This window comes from Elephas maximus, chromosome 7, assembly GCF_024166365.1.
Source record: "Elephas maximus indicus isolate mEleMax1 chromosome 7, mEleMax1 primary haplotype, whole genome shotgun sequence".
NCBI lineage: Eukaryota > Metazoa > Chordata > Mammalia > Proboscidea > Elephantidae > Elephas > Elephas maximus.
This window is the reverse complement of record NC_064825.1, coordinates 53,743,686-53,765,814: the sequence shown is the minus strand read 5'-3', so window position 1 is coordinate 53,765,814 and position 22,129 is coordinate 53,743,686. Positions and strand designations below refer to the sequence as shown.

Below are 22,129 nucleotides of genomic sequence, written 5' to 3'. Positions count from 1 at the left end.
GGTCACAACCCCAAGGAAACTCGCTTTCAACTTACTGGCTGCTCATAGCCAATCTCATCATGGAGACGATGACATCATTATACAACTGCCAAACTACGTCATAACTAACAAACACTGAGAATCATGGCCCAGCCAAGTTGGCACACAACCTTAACCATCACAGTTGCTGAGAAAACAAGTAACTTTCCTAAGGCTAAACACAGCATTATTAATGCATGAGGATTCAGATCTAATTCTGATCCACAAGCCCATTCTCTTTCTTAAACACCAACTTTTCCAAACTCATATGATAATCTGGCTGTTAATTTTCTTCTCTTCAAATTCAATACAAGTCACTTTGTTCAAATCAACGGAACTTTTAAATAATAAGTATCCACAAAGTAGATAAATGTGAAGCCCTATATTGGTAAACATACCACCCAATCAGTTACACAAACTGAGCATTGTTTCCACTGGGAAGACAAAGCACTTACCACACATTCTCGAATCTGCCTAGTCTTGACCCTGTAAATGATGCAGTTCAGCAGGGGAGGGGCTAACATGCAGACATTGGCCAGCAGGATATGTGTATGGAGAGGAACAAGGCGCCCAAATCGCTGGCTGCCTTAGGCTGGATAGACAGATACAGGTATATACAGAAAGAGACTTATATCAAGGAAATGGCTCACATGGCTGTAGAGGCTGGCAAGTTCCACGTGTCTGGGTCAGGTGTAAAGCTGGAGGCTTCTCTGGACTCACATAGCTGCAGGGGCTGATAAACCCAAGATCAGCAGGTAAGATGGCAGGCTGCTGGCTCAAGCCCCAAGAACCAGAGGTCAGATGATAACAAACCAAATGCAGGATCCAGAGCAGAGCAAAAGCCAGCAAAGTTTGCCAGAAAGTCCCCATATATTGGATACAGACCACACCCCTAAGGAAATTCCCCTCCAACTGATTGGCTGCTCACAGCAGATTTCATCCTGAAGATGATTACATTATATCAGATCTCATCATGGAGGGGATTACATCATTACATAGCTACCAGGCTATATCATAACTGCCAAACTACTGAGAGTCATGGTGAGCCAAGCTGACACACAACCTTAAGCGCTTGGCACCTGTACACATCTCCTTAAACTATGCATAATCTCTACATAAAGGAAATTATACAGTTATACTTGTGCCTAATAAGACACAACTAACACACATACGACCGAAGACATACAAGCTGTTTACATCTTATATAAGTGAAGAAAACAAAAATATTTGATGCAAACATGCAAGAAGAAACGCTCTCAACAATTACAGTCCTCTTTTCTGTAACTGCTCACATGGTCCTAACTGGTATTTAGAACTACCTTCTTCCACCACCCATTCCGTATTCCCCTTACCCTCAGCAAGCGTCTCAGCTGGTCATGGTTCTTAGCCTGGTGAGGTGACCCAAACCTTCGTTTCTGAAAGCCCTGGGCCCATTAATAGTCATGAAGGAATTGGGCTGCTGAAGTTTTCCAGTGACTTTAATCACAGGGCATGATAGTAGTAAGAGATGCCCTAGGGGATCTCCTGCATTCCAGACATACTCTTCTTTACCTCCATTATGTAATATCAATCTGATTTTCTTTTGGTAATCAGGATCAATCACACCAGCCAATATGGTAACTTCCTTCTTTGCCTGTTGATTCAGAGGCATCAGAAGCCCAAACTGGCAGGGTGGCATTCTCAGCTTCCAGTTCAATGGGATCAGTGATGTGTCCCCAGGTGGAAGCATTCCTTCCTTTGGAACTAAGACCTCTAGACCTGCAGAGCATAGGGTTGTGGGAACAGGGAGCAAAAATTTTGTGAGTAGCTCACTAGGGGTAATATTGAGTGGTGCCATTCCCATTTCTACCAGTTGATTCCTGGACCCATGAATCCTGGCTATGAGAAACAGCAGCGTGTATTGGACGCTGTTTTAGAGCATACACAGCCTCCTGGAGAACATTGCCCTAAACCTGCAAGGTATTGCCACCTAGTTGGCACCGTAATTGTGTCTTTAGAGGGCAATTCTATTATTCTATCAAGCCAGCAGCTTCAGGATGATGGGGAACACGGTAAGACCAGTGAATTCCAAGATAATCAGCCCATTGCTGCACTTCATTTGCTGTGCAATGAGTCACTTGATCTGAGGCGATGATGTGTGTAGTACCATGATGGTGGATAAGGCATTCTTTAAGTCCACGGATGGTACTTTTGGCAGAAACACTGTGTTTAGGGAAGGCAAATCCATATCCAGAGTAGGTGTCTATTCCAATAAGAACAAAACACTGTGCTTTCCATGTTGAAAACCGTCCAGTGTAATCAACTTGCCACCAGGTTGCTTGCTGGCTAACCACGTCTAGGAATGGTGCCATATCAGGGCTCAGTGTTGGTCTCTGCTGCTGGCAGATTGGACACTCAGAAGTAGCTGTAGCCAAGTTGGCCTTGGTGAGTGGAAGTCCATGTTGCTGAGCCCATGCATAACTTCTATCCTTGCCACCATGGCCACTTTGTTCATGAGACCATTGGGCAATGACAGGAATGGCTAGGGAAAGATGATGACTGGTTTCTACAGAATGCATCACTCTATCCACTTGATTGTTAAAATCCTCCTCTGCTGAGCTCACCTTTTGGTGAGCATTCACATGAGGCACAAATATCTTCACTTCTTTGGCCCATTCTGAGAGGGTTGTACAGGCACCCATACTTCCTTGTCACCAATTTTCCAATCACGTTCCTTCCAAGTCTCTGACCATCCAGCCAAACCCTTGGCAATAGCCCATGAATCAGTGTAGAGTTGCACATCTGGCCATTTCTCCTTCTAAGCAAAGTGAACGACCAGATGCACTGCTAACAGTTCTGCCCATCAAGAGATTTCCCTTCACCACAGTCCTTCATAGATGAGTGAGAGCCTCCAGCACTGCATCTGTTTCTTGAAACATCTCAAATGGTATTCCCTGAATTCCTGAAGCCTTATTTTTCACCAATGCCTTCAAGCTTGCACTTCTTCCTTCAGTACTATTGGTTCTTGATCTTGTATATAGCACTTCCATTTAATGATGGAGTGCTCCTGTGCACATCTGACTTTATGGCTCTGTGGATCAGACAACACCCAGCTCATGATGGACAGCTGAGGCCACATAGTGACTTGGTGGCCCTGTGATTAAGCATTCAGTCTCTACTAAGGCTCAGGAACAAGCCAAAAGCTACTTCTCAAAAGGAGAGTGCTTATCTGCAAAGGATCGCAGGGCTTATCTCCAAAATCTTAAGGGTCTGTGCTGTGATTTACCAATAGAGGCCTGCCTAAGACTCCAAACAGCATCTCTATCTGCCACTGATATTTCCAGAGCCATTGAATCAGCCATATCATATGACCCAAGTGGCAGAGCGGCTTGCACAGCAGCCAGAACCTGTTGGAGAGCCTTCTCATTCTGGGCCCCACTCAAAACTAGCCCTTTTCAAGTCACTTAGTAAATAGGCCAGAGTAGCACACCCAAATGAGGGATATGTAGCCTCCAAAATCTGAAGAAGCCCACCAGAAGTTGTGCTCCCTTTTTAGTTGTAGGAGGGGCCAGATGTAACAACTTATCCTTTGGAAGGAATATCTTATCATGCCCCATACCTTTAGATTCCTAGAAATGTCACTGAGATGGAAGGTGCCTGAATTACTGTGGGATTAATTTCCCACCCTCTCGCATGCAAATATTTTACCAATAAGTCAAGAGTCATTGACACTTCTTCCTCAGGAAGTCCAGTGAGCATAATGTCATCAATGTAATACACCAGTGTGACGCCTTGTAGAAGGGAACAGTGATCAAGTTCCCTGCGAACTAAATTATGCCATAGAATAGTGAAGGTGTATGGTCGGCCTTGCCAGCTGAAGGCAAACTGCTTCCAGTGGTCTTTTGAAACAGATATGGAGAAAAAGGCATTAGCCAGATAACAGCTGCATCCCAGGTACCAGGAGATGTATCAATTTACTCAAGCAATGAAACTATATCGGGAACAGCAGCTACAGTTGGAGTCACCACCTGGTTAAGTTTGCAATAATCCACTGCCATTCTCCAAAATCCATCTTTTTTTTTGCACAGGCCAAATAGGTGAGCTGAGTGCAGATGTGCTGGGTATCACCACCCCTGCATCCTTCAAGTCCTTGATGGTGGGAGTAATCTCTGAGTTCCCACCGGGAATGTGGTATTGCTTTTGGTTTACTCTTTTCCTAGGTAGGGACATCTAATGGCTTCCGCTTGGCTTTTCCTACCATAATAGCCCTTACTCCACTTGTCAGGATCCCAATGTTGGGGTTCTACCAGTTGCTGAGTATATCTCTTCCAATTATGCATTCTAGAACTGGGGAAATCACTACATGATGAATTCAGAGAGCCACTGGATCCACTCTGAGACAAAACCGAGCCAGGATTCCTTCAGTAGCCTGACCTCCATATGCCCCCATTCTGACTGGTGGGCCCCAGTGCCATTTTGGGTCTTCTGGAATTACTGTCAGTTCAGAGCCAGTATCCAGTAATCCTCAAAAGTCTGATTATTTACTTTTCACCGGTGAACAGACACTCTCGTAAAATGCAGTAGATTCCTCTGGGGAAGGCTGAGAGAAAGATTAATGGTATAAATTTTTGACAGTGTAGTAGAGCCCTTCCTCAAGGGAACCTGGTCTCCCTTTCATTCAAGGGGATGTGGGTCTGTAAACTGGCTGAAGTCTGGGAATTGATTGAGGGGCTGTCACTCTCTAGTCTGGGGATTCGAGTTAGACTGCCATTCACTTGACCTAGAATTCTTCTGCTTGTACAGATCAAGTAAATATTTAGTAGACTTCCCATCTATTTCAGTCCTGGGAACACCCTAAGTAGCCAACACCATAAATCTATACCAGACTATTTTGATTACTGCTTTGACTCCACTATCCATTATGGTAACCACACCCAACTTGTCTTTGTTGATTGACTGCTACCACTTGGCCCCTACCACCACCAGGTCCAATCAGCCTCACTGTAGTTTGAGGTCTTAATTCAGTTGGGGCAACTCCCTCTGTCAAATCTGACTTACATAAAATAGCAATCACAGCAGTCTTCAAGGATGCTAGGGCTCCCTTCACAAATTTGTTCCTCACCATGTGGTAAAAGGTGAGTCCTCTGGGCACTCCATGTGTGGGCCTATGGATCTAACCTCTAACACGACAGTTTCCCTAAGCCTTTGGATACCTTCTTCTACAGCATACCAAGGCAGACCTGGTGCTCCACCTTGATTTAGTGTAGGCTGCTGCATAATCCATGCTTCAGTGACCCAACGAAATAAACTACTGGATCCTTACCTGAACTTGAGAGCTGAAACACTGAATGAAGAATCTGTGCTTAGTGGGCCCATGTCAATAAACTCGGACTGATCCAACTGTATGTTCCTTATACCATTATCCCACACCCTTAATAGCAATTCCCACAAATATGTTTGTATATATTAGAAAAGTCAAGCAGTTCTTCTGGAGTGCATTGTACCTTCTCCTGGATCACACTTTTTACTTCACCTTTTGGGGCTCTGTTGGATTTAAGTCTAGTTATAGGCCTAGAAGCAAAAATGGGTGGTAGGATGTGTTTTGAGAACATTCAGTGATGTCTTGTAATGCATCTGCCTCTGGCAGTGCTTCCCCACGGGGTGACTCAGATGTCTTATCTGGCAATATCTTAGACAAAGGCTCTTCAGACACAGCTGGGTTAATCTCATCAAATGGGGGTGGAAGGATAATGGTTTTGTTGGCAGGAGTAATTCAACGGAATTTAGGGACTCAGTGTTCCCAGCTTCCTGATTATCTGCCTATAGATTACCATCCCAAGTTTTTCAGGACCCCATTTCTTTCCAACCAATGTCCTCACTTTAACTTCTTTCACCACTTGACGCTGGGAATTCAGTTGGCATTGTATTTTAGCCACTCTAAAACTCTGAGTTTGCTTTTTGGCAATATCAGCTCTCTTACTGCAAGAATGAAAGCTTTCTTTCAGGGCACAAGTGGCAACTTTAAGGTCATTTATTTGGTACTTGAGCTGTGACTCTGAAGCCCTGATCTCATCTCTTTCTTTCACCACTTTCTCTGGTGAAAGTAGGACTAACCAACTAGCTTCTTTATACTTCTCGTTCTGACAAAATTGTTGAAAAGCTTCAAACATATCATCTCCCAGATTTTCACCTCTCAATAGTACTTAATCTATTGGTGGTGATTTTTTGCGTATTTCTATTGCCACCTAATGCCATGGATTAGCAGTGCCCTCTTTACTACTGGAAGCAGAGTCATCAATATCTTTACGACGAACCAGACTTGAGAACCAATTTAGAAAACTCATCCTTAGAATTTTGCTTCTCTAGAACCACTCTAAGTTCCAAATGCCTTAGACTGGGTTCTCTAGAGAGGCAAAACCAGTGAAGCATACGTATAGAGAGAGAGAGAGAGAGATTTATATCAAGGAAATGGCTCACACAGCTGTAGAGACTGGAAAGTCCAAGGTCTGTAAGTCAGCCATCAGGATGGAGGCTTCTCCTGACTCATGTAGCTGCAAGGGCTGATGAACCCAAGATCAGCACATCAGATGGCAGGCTTCTGGCTCAAGTCCCAAGAACCAGAGGTCAGATGATGACAAGCCAAATGCAGGGTTCAGAGGAGAGCAAAATCCAGCGAGGTTCGCCAAAAAGTCCATAAATATTGGATGCAGACCATATCCCCAAGAAAATTCCCCTTCAACTGATTGGCTACTCACAGCAGATTTCATCATACAGGCAATTACATTATATCGGATCTCATTATGGAGGTGACTACAACACTACATAGCTGCCAGACTACATCATAACTCCCAAACCACTGAGAATCATGGTCCAACCAAGCTGACACACAGCCTTAACAATCACACTGGGAAATATGGTAAAAATGCCCAGGCAAGTAGAACATGGAAATGACTCAAGATGGGAGCCACATGTGCCCAGAGACTTTTGTCAAACTCCTTGGGAAGGGAGGCAGAAGATAGCAGAGGATGAGGATGTAGGAAACTATGATGAGCAAGGCATTTAGCACCATAATAGAGAGCAAGACAGACAAGTCATACCAAACATCGACACGAATATCAGCAGAGGCAAACATGGCAACATCTGTGTGCTCACAGCAAGTATGCAGCAGCACATTCACATTGCTATGGCAAAAAGACAGCAGCTTCACCAGGAACACAGCTTCTCAGGACCACAGCCAAGCCAACTCTAAAATGATTTCAACACAATTGAGCACTGTGGTATAGTGCAGTGGGTCGTAGATGGCCACAAAGTGGTCAGCTGTCATTGCTAACACAACCCCTGATTCTGTGATGAAGGTGGTATGAATGAAGAAGATTTGGGTAACACAGCCATCAAGGGAGATCTCCCTTACATGGATCCAGAATATGACCAGGGCCTTGGGCACAGTGGTAGTGGACAAGATGAAGTCAGCTGTAGCCATCATGCAGAGGAAGAGGTACTTGGCTTCGTGGAGACTGTGCTCAATGAATACAGTGAGGACAAGGAGGCTATTCCCAAGGAGAGCAAAAAGGTAGGAGATAAAGAAGGGGAGAGAGACCCATGTGTGCTCATCTTCCAGGCCACGGATGCCCAGCAGAATGAAGAGTGAGTGGTTGGTAAGAGTGTGGTTAGGGGTTGCCATGCCCAGGGGAGGTCTCCTGTGCATTGAGGTATATAGCATTTGGTGGTCCTCTCCTTTCTCTCTCCAAGAAGCTGAATGGGGTTGAAGTAGTAGAAGGAGTAACAGATCATTCTCCATTGCATGGAGCAGTGAAAAGAATCCTGGCTAGGGGGCCAAGAAAATAAGTTAAAATTACTTGCCGTTCTATTCACAAGCTATGTGATCTCAATGAAATTACGCAGTCCCATCATCCTTAAAACTAAAGGTAGGGAGAGGTCCAATTAGATCGTCTATAATTAGATGATTACACAAATTAGGTCAGCCTCCCAGCTCTAGAATGCCATAGATCTTAGTTTCAAATAGTTACTAAGCTAAAAGCTGTGAATTACACTTCAGTTTCCACTTTGACCACCGGAATGTGATATACAGTGCATCTCAGAAGCAAAAATGGTAACTGAATTGGTTACCCAATTTCACTGAATTTTACCCACCTCCTCTATCCCTGGCTATGCAGTGGTTAAGCAATGGCTGTTAATTGAAAGGTCGGCAGTTCGAACCCACCAGCCCACTCCACTGGAGAAAGATGTGGCAGTCTGCATCTGTAAAAATTTACAGTCCTAGAAACCCTATGGGGCAGTCTACCGTGTCCTGTAGGGTCGCTATGAGTCTTAAATCAACTCAAGGACAATGGGTTTTGGTTACTGAGCACACACCATATGTTCCAGGCGTGGCTTCTTGAGGACCTATGGCCTACTTGGAGGGAGACAAACAATTCAGCAACAATGTCTATCTATATAATATAGACAATGTAAAGAAAAAGTAAACACAAGGAGCTGTGGAAACATAGACAACTCGCTGAAAACTAAGAAATGGTTTCCTAAAGGTGCGAACCTTGAAGAACAAATAAGACTTTGCCAAGTGTCTTAGTTTTCTAGTGCTTCTGCAACAGAAATACCACAAGTGGATGATTTTAACAAAGACAAATTTATTCTCTCCCAGTTTAGGTGGCTCGAAATCCAAATTCAGGGTGCCAGCTGTAGGGGAAGGCTTTCTTTCTCTATCAGCTCTGGAGGAAGGTCCTTGTTATCAATCTTCCCCTGGTCTAGGAGCTTCTCAGCACAGAGACCCTGGGTCCAAAGGATGCACTTCCCTGCTGGGTCTTCTTTCTTGGTGGCATGAGGTCTCCCTGTCTCTCTGCTCACTTCTATTTTTGTAGCTCAAAAGAGATTGCCTCAAGGTACAACCTAATCTTGTAGATTGAGTTCTGCCTCATTAACGTAAGTGCCTCTAATCCTACCTCATTAACATCGCAGAGGTAGGATTTACAACACATAGGAAAATCACAGATGGCAAAATGGTGGATAATCACACAATATTGGGAATCATGGCCTAGCCAAAATGACACACATTTTTCGGGACCACAATTCAACCCATAACACCAGATAAAGAAATGTGAGGAAGGAAGAACGTGATTGAAGTCACAGATATCTGAAAGGAGATAGACTAACCTTGAGTCAAAGATATAAATGCCAGTACTGCTTGGGACTTTATAACAGAGGTCAGTAAACTACTGCCTATGGGCCAAATCCTGCCTGCTGTCTGCTTCTGTAGATAAAATGTTATTGGAATACGGCCATACCCATTCATTTACATATTGTTTATGGCTGTTTGGCAGGGGGCATAGTTGAGTAGTTGGAACAAGAGATTATTTTCAAAGCCTGAAATATTCACTCTGGCCGGTTTGCCAACCCTTGCTTTACAATACTCTTTTCATGCAACTTATTATTTACAAAGGCTTCGGAAGGAAAAGCAATTTTTCCAAGGTCACAGAAGAAGTGAGTTAAGGAAGTCTAGAAGCAAGTTGTCTTGCCTCTCTCTCATTCCATTCCACTAATATTTCCACTGTGCCACCTGGCTTCTGCAGAAACATTTTGTTCTATCCACCCTGACTCTGATCTCAGATGATGGAAAATTCCAAAACATAACCTCTTTAGTGTGAACAAATGATGAAGGCAATCCATCATTGTTTCCCATGTCCTTCGTCAATAAACTCAGTGTTTCCCCCACCTCCTCTATCCCCACACTCAGAACCCTAATGTTTATGCCCATAGGCAGAAGGGTCCAGTCTATCCTGGTACCAGCCTCATGACTGTCTTCACCCCAAACCATCCATCACAGCCATCAGGAACCCCAGTCTGAAGCGGTACCCCACCTCAATCTCAGGGTGTTCCCACAACCAGTAGCCTGTGTGCTGTGGCCAGTGGACCAGGTTGAAGGAGAAACTATAAGGCAAATTGTTCTTTCCCTGATCATCGTCAAGGAGCATGGACTTGGACTTACTGTTTTGACTTTCTTCTCCCCTGCGATCGTCTCTCCTGTCAGTAACATAACTGTTAAACCCTAAACTCTTTTCCTACCTGGATGCCTAGAGCCTACTGCAAAAAGTATGCTTGAGAAGCTCCATGAGTTTGGGCCAGAAAAGGGACTGGAGAGAGGTTTTCAAGGGGAGAGGTCAGGGTAAAGAATGAGAATGTGGTTAGCGACCCTAAGCAAGGCCCCAGATCTTCCTCCATCTGATCTTCAACCATGACTCCTAGAAGATATAGAAGCACTTTCGAAGCTGGGATCCTATGGATTCTCTCACCCATTCATTTATTCATTCACCACCCATTCAACCAACATGTATTAAGTGCTATGTTGAAGATACCATGATAAAATGTTAAACAAAATCAAGTCCACTTAAAAGTATTTATGTTGTTTTGTATATAAAACTAATGTTGATTCCATCATCTAGGGATTTTCAGTGGTAGCATTTTCGTTAATAACTTAACAAGCTTTTTTCTCCCCACGGAAAAAAAAAAAAATTTTTTTAATTTATATAGAGGTTTTTCTATAGTTAAGTTTGGTATGTTTGAGTCCATTGTTGCAGCTATTGTGCCAATCCATCTTTGTGAGAATTTCCCTCATTTTCTTTTTTTCTTTTTTTTTTCTTAATTTTATTTGTTTGTTGTGGTTGAGAATATACACAGCAAAACATACACCAATTCAACGGTTTCTACATGTACAATTCAGTGACGTTGATTGCGTTCTTTGAGTCATGTAACCATTCTGACCCTCCTTTTCTGAGTTGTTTCTCCCCCATGAAGCTAAACTCACTGTCCCCTAAGATTCCTATTTAATCTTTTGAGTTGCTCTTGTCACTTCAATTCCACATAGATAGATCTTAAAAGAGCATAGTGCTCTAGGCAGGCATTTTTTACTAGTTAAGCTATTGTTTGTTTTTAAGAAGACCTCAGGGGATATTTTTGGTTTATGTTTTAAAGATTATCTCAGGGCAGTAGTTCTGGGGGTTCATCCAACCCTCATGGCTCCGGAAAGTCTGGATTCCATTGCAATTCTGTTCTACATTTTCCCACTTTTGATCAGGATTCTTCTTCAGAATCTTTGATGAAATTGTTCAGTAGTAGTATCTGGGCACCATCTAGTTTTTCTGGCCTCATGGCAAAGGAGGCAGTTGTTCATGGAGGCAATTAGCCACATATTCCATATCCTCCTCCTGTTCCTAACTTTCCTTCTTCCTCTGTTGCGCTAGGCAAATAGAGAACAATAGTCATGCCTTGGGTGGCATCGTGCAAGCTTTAAAGACCCCAGGCACTACGCAATGAACTAGGATGTAGAACAGAAACATTTAACACATTATTAGGCCAATTAACTGAATTTCCTTCATTTTCATTGGCCCTCAACTTTCCCAAACATGATGTCCTTTTCTAGCAATTAGTCTTTGCTGATGGTGTGGCCAAAGTATGTGAGTCAAAGTCTCATCATCCTTGCTTCTAAGGAACATTCTGAATGTATTTCTTCTCCAAACATACCAAACATCATGAAGATGTTACAGAACCAGGAAACATCACATTCTGTTAGACATAAGGTTGCCATGAGTCAGAACCAACTCGACAGCAACTAACAAGATCAACAACATATCACCGAGTTCATACTGTGATGTAACATGCTTTTATTTATTTAATTTGTAGAAATTGTCCATGGTAATAAATGTTCTGTAAACCACACAGCTCCTTTAATACTTTTACACTTGCCTCCAGTCTAAGACACATGGTTTAAAAAAATCCTTTGCCTTCGAGTCGATTCCAACTGATAATGACCCTATAGGACAGAGTAGAACTGCTCCACAGGGTTTCCAAGGCTGTAAATCTTTGCAGAAGCAGGCTGCCACATCTTTCTCCCTCAGAGTGACTGGTGGGTTTGAACCACCAACCTTGCAGATAGCAGCTGAGCACTTAACCACTGCACCACCAGGGCTTCTTAACACACAGAGTTAGTACTCTATAAATATTTCCTGAACAAAAATGGGTAACTAAATATTCCACCTTGGGGATGTACCACGAGGATTATCGGTCATTGAAATTTATCTTCTTTATTTCGCTTAGCTTGTTTATTCATCAACATATGTTTTGAAAGATTCAATATTAAAAAAAAACATAAGAAGAACTAGAAGAAAACTAATGTAAATAATAATTAAATCATACATTGAAGAAAATCCTCAGAGTTTAAAACAGCAAAACTCACAAAGGAAAAGACTGATAGATTTGAAAATATTTGTTATATTCTCTTAAATAAAACAAAAGCTGAGCAAACAAACCAAAGAATATTCTAGAAATTTAAATTTTTAAATCCTGAGAAAAGAATGGCAATAAATATTACTCCCTTTGGGGAAATTATGTGTTATCTCTGAACCTCAAATTCCATGTCTGTAAAATGAGAATAAAAACAATGGATCTGATACGAAGATTAAATGAGATTAGGTACATAAAAAGCTTTGCCCATGTCCAACAAATGGTTATTACTGTTAATCCACAAAGAAATACGATATTCAATAAACCCGTTTCAGTTGCCATCGATTTGATTCTGACTTAGCAACCCTGTAGGAGAGAGTAGAACTGCCCTGCAACTTTTCCAAGGAGTGGCTGGTGGATTCAAACTGCTGACTTTTTGGTTAGCAGCTGTAGCACTTAACCACTGGGCCACCAGGGCTCCAATATCCAATAAGCACAATGAAATTTGTTCAATATAACTGTTTATGAAATAAATTCAAACTGAAGGAAAATGAGAAAGTGATTTTTACCTTATCACATGGGAAATTTTTTTTAAATGGAGCACTAAACGCTAATAAGAGAACTGTAAGTTTGGTACTTTTATGCATTTCTGACAAGAGTAAAAATCCGTAGTAACTTTTCTAGATGCAATTTTCCAGTGGGCAGGGGGGAGCCTAAAATTTTCATACCCCTGACCTTCTTAAAGTAATTCTGCTTAAGGTAAAGATCATGCAAAACTTAATTCCCTTCTCCACCAAAGAGGCAAATCTTATGCACAAAAGTTTCCCTAGCACAATATTTATGTCACTAATGATTTAAAAAACTTAAATATTAAAAACTGAAAGAATGAGTATCACCTCAATCAGGTGATCAAGGTTAACGTAAATAGTGATAAACGAGGTTAGATTACTCAATAAGCAAGGTAAGCACAGTCTTACTTGTGCTTACTTATTAATCTGTAGTAAACAGTTTCACATGGGTTTCACCACATCGTTGAAATGGTTACTGGAAAGGAGGTCTGAAAACAGATCACTAACAATAGCTGTACCATGCTGAGGGAAATGATTTTGAGAAATAACAAACCAAAAGTAAAGAGGAGCACCACTCCCCATGTTCTCTTAACACCCATCATACCTTCAGAAAGCATATGAAAGTTTTAAGTGGGTGTCCAGAGAGATGGTTAGACATCCCAGGACTTAACATAACTCAAAGCAGAAAACTTAATAATTATCTAAACAAGACTCAGTATTACATTGACTATACCCAAAACTCAGTTGTTTATAGAGTTAGACATGACTACTACTTTCAGATTATTAGAGAGGCAAGTCCCACAACCTCAGGTAAGTTGCTCCAAAGGTCCAGAAGTCAAACAGCCATTTTCCTAGTGACTCAGTTTTTATTTTTCCATTCAGTTACCAAAGCCGAAATTTCTCAGAAATCAGTCTCTGCCATCCCCAGTTGTTTCTGCTTTGGAAAAAACACATAGACCACTTGGTCTCGTATCTGCTTAGTCTTGACCCCGTAAATGATGGGATTCAGCATAGGTGGAGCAAGCATGGTGACATTGGCCAGCAAGATATGGACATGTAGTGGTATGTGGCGTCCAAAGCGCTGTGTGAGAACTGAGAAGATTCCAGGCCCATAAAAGAGAATAATAACACAGACATGGGAGCTGCATGTGTTGAGAGCTTTGTTGCAAGCATCTTGGGAAGGAATGTGAAAGACAGCATGGAGAATCAGAACATAGTAAGCAAAAATGAGGACAACATCTAAGATCACTGTGGACATTAAGACAAAAAACCCATACCAGATATTTATGCAGATGTCATCACAGGCATACTTGGCCAAGCCAATGTGTTCACAGAATGTATGTGGAAGGATGTGATTTCTGCAAAAAGTCAGCCTCTTCAGAAGAAATATCATGGGGGAAATTGTACAATGTGCTCTCAAAAACACAGCCACACCAATTTTCCCAATCAGGGAGTGGGTAAGAATCGAAGTATATCTCAGTGGGTAACATATTGCAATGTAGCGGTCAAATGCCATAATCAGCAAGATGCCTGACTCAGAGATGAAGAAGGAATGCTGGAAGTAGAGCTGGGCAATGCAGCCGTTAAGAGAAATTTCTCTATAATTGCACCAGAAAATGGCCAATGCCTTGGGCTCTGTGGTGGCAATGTCAACTCCAGCCAGCATACAGAGGAAAAGGTACATAGGTTCGTGGAGGCTGCTCTTGGTGAGGATAATGAAAATGAGCAGGCCATTCCCAAGGAGAACAAAGACATAGGAGATGAAGAAGGGGATGGAAATCCATATGTGTAAGTCTTCTCGGCCTGGAATGCCCAGTAGATAGAAGACCCTATGGTTAACACCAGTGTAGTTGAAGCCAGCCATTCCTGAGACAAACTAAAGTGGCCTTTATCTTTCTACTAATAGACACAAAGAGAAATACACATTATATGTAAATATTTTGTTTGGGCTTTCTGGTTAAATATATCAGATGACATACCTGCATTTACCAACATTTCTTCATAATACCCCACTAACACGTCAGTAAGAGAATAAAAACAGCATGAACATAGAAAGAAGAAGAGAGAACAGTAGCACAGTAGAGATAGTAACAACACTTTGAAAGCAGTTGGATGAATACTGACTAAGCAAAAACCAAACCCATTACTGTTGAATAAGCAGATGGAATAAAACTAATAACTTCTAGATGAAGACAAGAATCAAGGTGATTTTCACTGCAGAACCCAGATAGTGTCAAGAATTCGAGGTATTATGCACTTCTCTAAGTTGGGATAAGCATAGACTAAAAATCATATGAGGAGTATACAGGACTTCTGGATTCCCTTTCTCAACCTGTCCATCCAGGCACTACTTTAGGTTTATTCCCTGGTGGAGTTAAACCAGGAAAATTCTGGAGACTCTAGGCATAGCAGTGGGCAGAGTGATTTAAATGAAAGGCTACATACTGAACAAAATGAAAGACTACATGCTGACCCCAGTGAACTTCTCCTATTTGTGTCTGACAGTACTACACATTCCCTATACCCAGATTGTCTCATCCATTCAGATTTTAAAATGAGGCAATAAAAAGTATTTAGAGATTTTGCATGTAGGTATGGAATTTGTTTAGGGACAGACTTCCCTGTGGAATTTCTCCAACCCAGAATTTTACACTCAAATAAATTAAAAATGTGTTGGGATTAAAAAAAAAAAAAGCTATTTAACACTTTCAAATACTTCTAAAAGATTTACCTTCTAGTAAATCTTTCACAGGAAGGTATTTGAAGATAAGCACCACCAAAATGAGGGAACAAGCCAAAAATAGAGAAACATGGGCTCCAACTAAGAAGCTGATACAAAGAGATACAATACAGGAGAGGGTGTAGGCTGCAACCAAAAAAGAACCAAACCCAGTGCCACCAAGTCGATTCCGACTCATAGCGACCCTATAGGACAGAGTAGAATTGCCCCCCATGGAGTTTCCAAGGAGCGCCAGGCAGATTTGAACTGCCAATCCTTTGGTTAGCAGCCATAGCACTTAACCAGTACGCGACCAGTGTTTCCGTAGGCTGCAAGGGGGCGAGGAAATTCCTTGACTAATGGTGAGCAGTGTCAGCTGTGGAGAGTCCTGGAGCACCATGAGTCCAGATTGAATCAAGGGGATAGGGGGCGCCAGAAGGAAATTCTAACACGAAGAAAAGACAGAAGCTTGTTTGAAACATAATCCTCATTTCCGGTGGAAAGTTAAGGTATATAAAAACCAAGCAAGAAAAAAAAAAATAGACAATTATTAACTCTAAGGAGGAAAAAAAAACTTATACAAGAACTGTATTCACTGTGTACTTCACTTATTAATTATATTACTTAATAATAATGTAAACATAAACATGCATGGTAAAAATCATATTAATAAGATCAGGAAAAGAAAAGTTTATATGTCTGAATGTGTATGAGGGGGTACGTGTAGGAAACCTAAATGATCAGCTTCCATATTAAAATAAAATCAGTAGATAGCATATAAAAACGATTTAAAAAATGTGATCAAGGAATAACAGCATGACCACCCTGACAGGGAACACATAAAAGAGCCCCTGATGGAGCCGCAGAAAAATGGAGTGCAGAACTCAAATTCTAGTAAAAAGAGGAGACTTAATGGCCTGACTGAGACTGGAGGGACCCAGGAGGACATGGCCCCTGGACTCTCTGTTAGCCCAAAACTAAAACCATTTCCAAAGCCAGCTCTTGAGACAAAGATTAGACTGGACTATAAGACATAAAATGATACTGGTGAAGAATGTGCTTCTTAGCTCAAGTAGATGCATGAGACTAAACGGGCAGCTCCTGTCCGCAGGCGAGATGAGAAGGCAGAGGGGTACAGGAGCCGGTTGAATGGACACCGGAAATGCAGGGTAGAAAGGAGAAGTGTGCTGTCACATTACAGGGAGAACAAACAGGGTCATATAACAATGTGTGTATCAATTTTTCTATGAGAAACTAACTTGAGCTGTAACTTTCGCTGAAGCCGCAATAAAAAAATTAAAAAGAAATAACAATATAAGCATGCTGTTTTTACGGAGGTAAATACTAAAGAAACAGCTATAAGCGGAAACCCTGGTGGCATAGTGGTTAAGTGCTACGGCTCCTAACCAAGAGGTCAGCAGTTCAAATCCACCAGGCGCTCCTTGGAAACTCTATCGGACAGTTCTACTCTGTCCTATAGGGTCACTATGAGTCGGAATCGACTCGACGGCAGTGGGTTTTAAGTGTTAAAGTAATTGCTTCTGAGGAGAAGGAATCAGAGGAAAGGTAGGAAAGGGAACTTCTATTTTTTATTTTAAGCCTTCTAGGACTTTGTAAAATGTTAAACTATGTATATGTATAATATTTATGAAAATTAAACTAAAAAAATGATCATAATGAAGTGCCTACCTCTTCACCAATAACAAATTTTTAGCTCAAAAATACACATTCCCTCACTTCACTGTCTCTCTTTCCCTCTCATTCTCACTCCTCTGTCTCCTTGTTTTGATTTCTGAAGCTAAAACTCCTCTTCGAGCACCAGATTATCCCCTTAGGGCTCCTTTGAGAAGCTGGGGTGGCTCAAATGAATCTACTCCTCTTTCCTGAGAGGAGAGTCTACGGAAGCAGGCATTGGAAGAGGCATAGACAGTCTATCGGAGATATTTCCTGCAATGGACAATGGCAACGTGGCCGCACAAATGCTGTATGAAAACGAACTTCCTCAAGGAATACCATTCACCTAGAGGAAATGGAAAAGTGGTGGCACCAAAAAGGACAAGGGTACAGTGTATGCCCCATAGATTTGATGATGAAAAAGCAGGTGAAGAAGACTAGAAGGAAGAAGCCAGAGGTCAAACATGATCAGAAGTTGGGTGGCAAACAGCCTTCAGAAGCTGATGGAGATTTGAGAAAAGGAACAGCCAAGAGAATGTGTTTTGATTGGAGCTCTAGAGGAAAGCTGGGGAGTTGGGGAATTGTCTTTGAAAATATCTGCTAGGCAAGTTCCCATTTATCCTAAAAGCCCTTACCCCGTGCTTCCTTCCCATAGAAGTTTTCTTGAACCTGCCCAGACATCCTCCTGCCTTGTGCTCCTGAGCAATCTCCCTCTCCCTCTCCCCTGGAACTCCTCAGACTCTGCCAAGCATATCAGTGCTTTGCCTGCATGATCCATCTCCCCTAAGTCATACTTTTTAACTACTACAGAACATGTCTCATTGATCAGGAGCTACCTTTTTATCTATTAAGCATCTCTAACAATCTTTGACTTTCTTGATGGATTGGGTACATCCTTTCACCAGTGCATACCTACAACATAACACAGATGGAACGGCAAACAGCAGAGTGTGAGGGGAGAAAGACCAGGTGAGAGAGCAAATAAGATTAATGGCCAAAGCAAAACTTCCCTTTAAGGAGACAGGGCCCAAATCCAAATGAGACTCCAATAGCCGTCTCAGAACTTGCCATATATTTCTGCCCTGTCAGCCCAAATTTTGGTCATTGGTGTTCTCTACAATCTCTTCACAAGGTTCCAAACAAAAGTCCTGATATTCGCATCACCATACACCTGTGAAGAGTTCTAATATCTGGCTCTACTCACCCCTGTTCCTACAATCTCACCTCACATAGGACAAAATCAGTCATCAGCCTCAGACCAAGTCTTCTGAGACAGAAATGGAATCGGTGGACTAGAGAAAACTTAGAAGAAGATTGAACTACAGAGCTAATTATCTTTGAGAATTCTCAGGATGCAGCTTTTAGTCCAGGAACCAGTGCCCTTGGGTTTAAACTCTACCAAATTGCCCACAGCTCCACATGGCTGAAGTCGTCATGGCTACTTCCATCACTTTTTCTGTTGACACCTGGACCTCTGGGACCTGTCCAGCTATTTTGTCTCTATCCTCAAATTGTGTGTGTACTTATTTGTGGTTTTCTATACCCAGAGGCTCTTAATTCCAACCTAGTGGGTTTTTTCCCCCCTGAGAAATTTCCTGTGCCTCTTTTAAGAAGTGCTACACCCACCTTAGCCAAAACTCTCTACTACTTACAATCAATGTGTACAATTTAACAGGTATTTTTCTTAGCAAATCTTTCTTCATAACTAAGACAAACTTTCAAGTTCAATTTACCCATCTGCTGTGATAAAATTTATATTTTAGAGCATAAGATAAAAAAAGTGACTTTTAATTAAAGGTGTATGTATGACAGGCAGGACTATTTGCAGTAGCATATGAATCATAATTGCCGTGAAAAATGCTTCTTACTTTGGCTGACTAGAACTGCAACAAGCCATTTAATGTTCAGTGTAAAATATATCATGACTGAGGTTGATAGATTTACATTCAACTTTCTTTCTTTGTTTTTATCCTCCTTATAGATTACATATTTCTGATTACAGAAGTAGTATACAGATATTGTAAAATAAAAAATATCAGGTAATTCAGAGTGGCATATAAAACCAATTGAAAATCTCATCTCTTACTGATAACTGTTACATCTATTTTACTAACATAACCCTTCCTAGTGCATGTCATTCTGGAACTATTAGCACATTCGTGATGAATATGTTGCCATGAAACTGGGCTCCCTAGTATGAAAGGAAATTATGGATTAGGAAATAGTAGAGGCCAAGTGGCAGCCCTTAGCTATCCTAAGTAAAGCAGGCAGAATGAGCAGCAATGCCTCAGAGGCAATTGGGATGCCTTGGCCTATAGAGACTTGTGACAATGAGTCTGATGAGGAAGGCTGGTGAACAGATCATATTATTTCCAGAAAGGAGATAAATGCAACTGAATAGGCTGTTCCTTGACTTGCATAGCGAAAAAAAAAAAAAATTCAAGAGGTGAAATGTGAAGTCTGACACAGCATGGAAATGGCAAATTATAGCCCTGTTCCCAATGTCCACATCCTAGTCAGTTCACAAGACTCAGAGTTAACTTCAAGAAGGAATCTTCTTGCCAGCACAGATAAAAGCAGGAAATAATCTCCCTGGTCCTTTCCAAAAGGTACCTGAGGGCATTTAATGAGTTAATTGAGAATGGAGGAAAGCAAAATATCAGAATTTTTAAGGAGTATTAGATATAGGATCTGAGCTGTCACTAATGACAAGGGACCAAAAATGTGATCATCTGGGGCCAAGTGGGGAGCCTGGAATTCTGTTTCCACCTGGTGATAACGAGGGTTCACCCCATTCCTATGCCAGCATGGAGTCATGCTAAAGTAAGACATTTAAATAGATCCAGAGTCTAATAACATCACAGAAATCTCAGCAGGACTTTTGGTCCTAGGCTAAGGAAGCTCCTCTCTCTCTGTTCCAAGAGTTAATGAGCCCAAAAGCCGTTCGATTAGTTCTCTTCTTATTCCTTCTCTGCTGGAGGATAGAGGACGGACTGTGTTCACAGGTGAAAAAAGATATTTTTTGACCCAAAGAGAGATGCTCTGATGAGGAAGGCTGGTGAATCCTTGTGTTCCATTTGTGTCATGTACTGAGGCTGTGACTCTTCTGGAGGAAGACATTTGGCAATGGCCCAAGGTTCCCTCCTAAGGTTTCAACATTGTGTAGGGGGAGGGAAAGGAGTAATGCAAGGGGGAGGGGAACAGAGACCTGAGTGTCTAGAACATCTGCTTCTATGCTAAGCCTCTCCAGGTATGCCATTTTGGCTTAGGGTGGGTCTCCATAAGGCAGACTTGAGGCCATTGTAGGAATCGACTCAACAGCAATGGGTTTTTTTGAGTTTTTAAGAGAAATTGGGAGGAAAAATTAGCTTCCGCAGAAATTGCCCCCATGCTTCTATTTCCCCTCTGTGTGAGAACTCCCTGAAGAAAATATTTCTCTCCCTGGCTCCTTCCTCTTCCAAAGTAAGTTCTCTGTCTGAGAGACTGACGACTTCGCTCTCTTCCTCATCCCCGAAGAATCAGATTCAGACTGAGAGATGAAGTTTCCGGAGACAGATTAATCAAATAAGAAGCATCCTGGACAGTGAGGAGTAGATGGCTCTGCAAAAGCTGCAGAAAAAGAAGAAAATGTTATAGATAACCTGGTAAAGGGTAAGAATAAGCTGGTCCAGCACAGCCCGTCATTGAGAGAACTCATCTCAGATTCGGATTCAGGGGTCAACAATGGAGCGACTGCAGGTGAGTCTTGGGAAAGAGCTTTCACATCTGAGATTCAGGAAAAAGGAAGACTTCCTCTAGTTGCATTCCCTTCTGTGTCCCTGGCTTTCATTCTGGTGGTGACACTAAGAAGTTCCGTTGGACCTGCAGTACCCTTCCCTACAATCTATTTCAGAGGTTGGGATAAATTAAATGCAAGCATAAGGGAAAGTCCCACTATCATTCATTTATACGGGGGTGGATTATCCTGTCTTGAGTCAATCTCTTGTGAGATATAACAGAGACAAATGAGCAGAGAGACTGGGGAACCTCATACCACCAAGAAAGTAGCACCTGGAGCAGAGCACATCCTTTGGACCTAGGGTTCCTGTGCTAAGAAGCTCCTAGATCAGGGGAAGATTGATGACAAGGACCTTCCTCCAGAACTGACAGAGAGAGAAAGCCTCCTCTATAGCTGGTGCCCTGAATTTGGACTTCTAGCCTCCTAAACTGTGAGAGAATAAATTTCTCTTTGTTAAAGTAATCCGCTTGTGGTATTTCTGTTATAGCAGCACTAGATAACTAAGACATCTAGCTTATCTTCTGGTGTTGTGTATTGTTAATTATGGTTTGTATCCTGTTTATGACATGTATTAGGGCCCCTAGTGTTGATCCTTTACACTTTCGGGTTTTATATTTAGGTCTTTGATCCATTTTGAATTAGTTTTTTGTGTATGGTGTGAGGTATAGGTCCTGTTTCAATGTTTTTACAGATGGACATCCAGTTTTGCTAGCACCATTTGTTAAAATGATTGTCTTCTCCCCATTTAATGGACTTTGGGCCTTTGTCGAAGATCAGGTGACCAGGTTCTCGATTCTGTTCCATTGGTCAATGTGTCTGTCATTGCACCAGTACGAAACTGTTTTGACTACCGTAGCTGTATAGCATGTTCTGAAGTCAGGTAGTGTGGGACCCCCTACTTTGTTCTTCTTCAGTAACACTTTACTTATCTGGGGCCCCTTCCCTTTCCATATAAAGTTAATGGTTAGTTTTTCTATCTCATTAAAGAATGCTATTGGTATTTGGATCTACTCCTGAGGTTCACCTCTCAGCCAAAGATTAGACAGGTCTATAGGAGCCCTGGTGGCATGGTGGTTAAGCATTTGGCTGCTAACCAAAAGGTCGACAGTTCAAATCAACCCAACCAGCTGCTCCTTGGAAAACCTATGAGGCAGTTCTACT

The 22,129-nt window shown here is 41.9% G+C and overlaps 2 protein-coding genes across 2 annotated transcripts in view; one reads left to right on the top strand and one right to left on the bottom strand.

Annotated features, from left to right (window-relative positions):
- Positions 1-22,129, top strand: part of LOC126079099 (E3 ubiquitin-protein ligase TRIM21-like) — a 113,145-nt gene that overhangs the window by 12,203 nt on the left and 78,813 nt on the right. The window lies entirely within an intron of this gene.
- LOC126079022 (olfactory receptor 52B4-like) lies at positions 13,699-14,661 on the bottom strand. Its single transcript, XM_049889898.1, has one exon. The coding sequence runs from the start codon at positions 14,659-14,661 to the stop codon at positions 13,699-13,701; it is 963 nt and encodes a 320-aa protein (XP_049745855.1).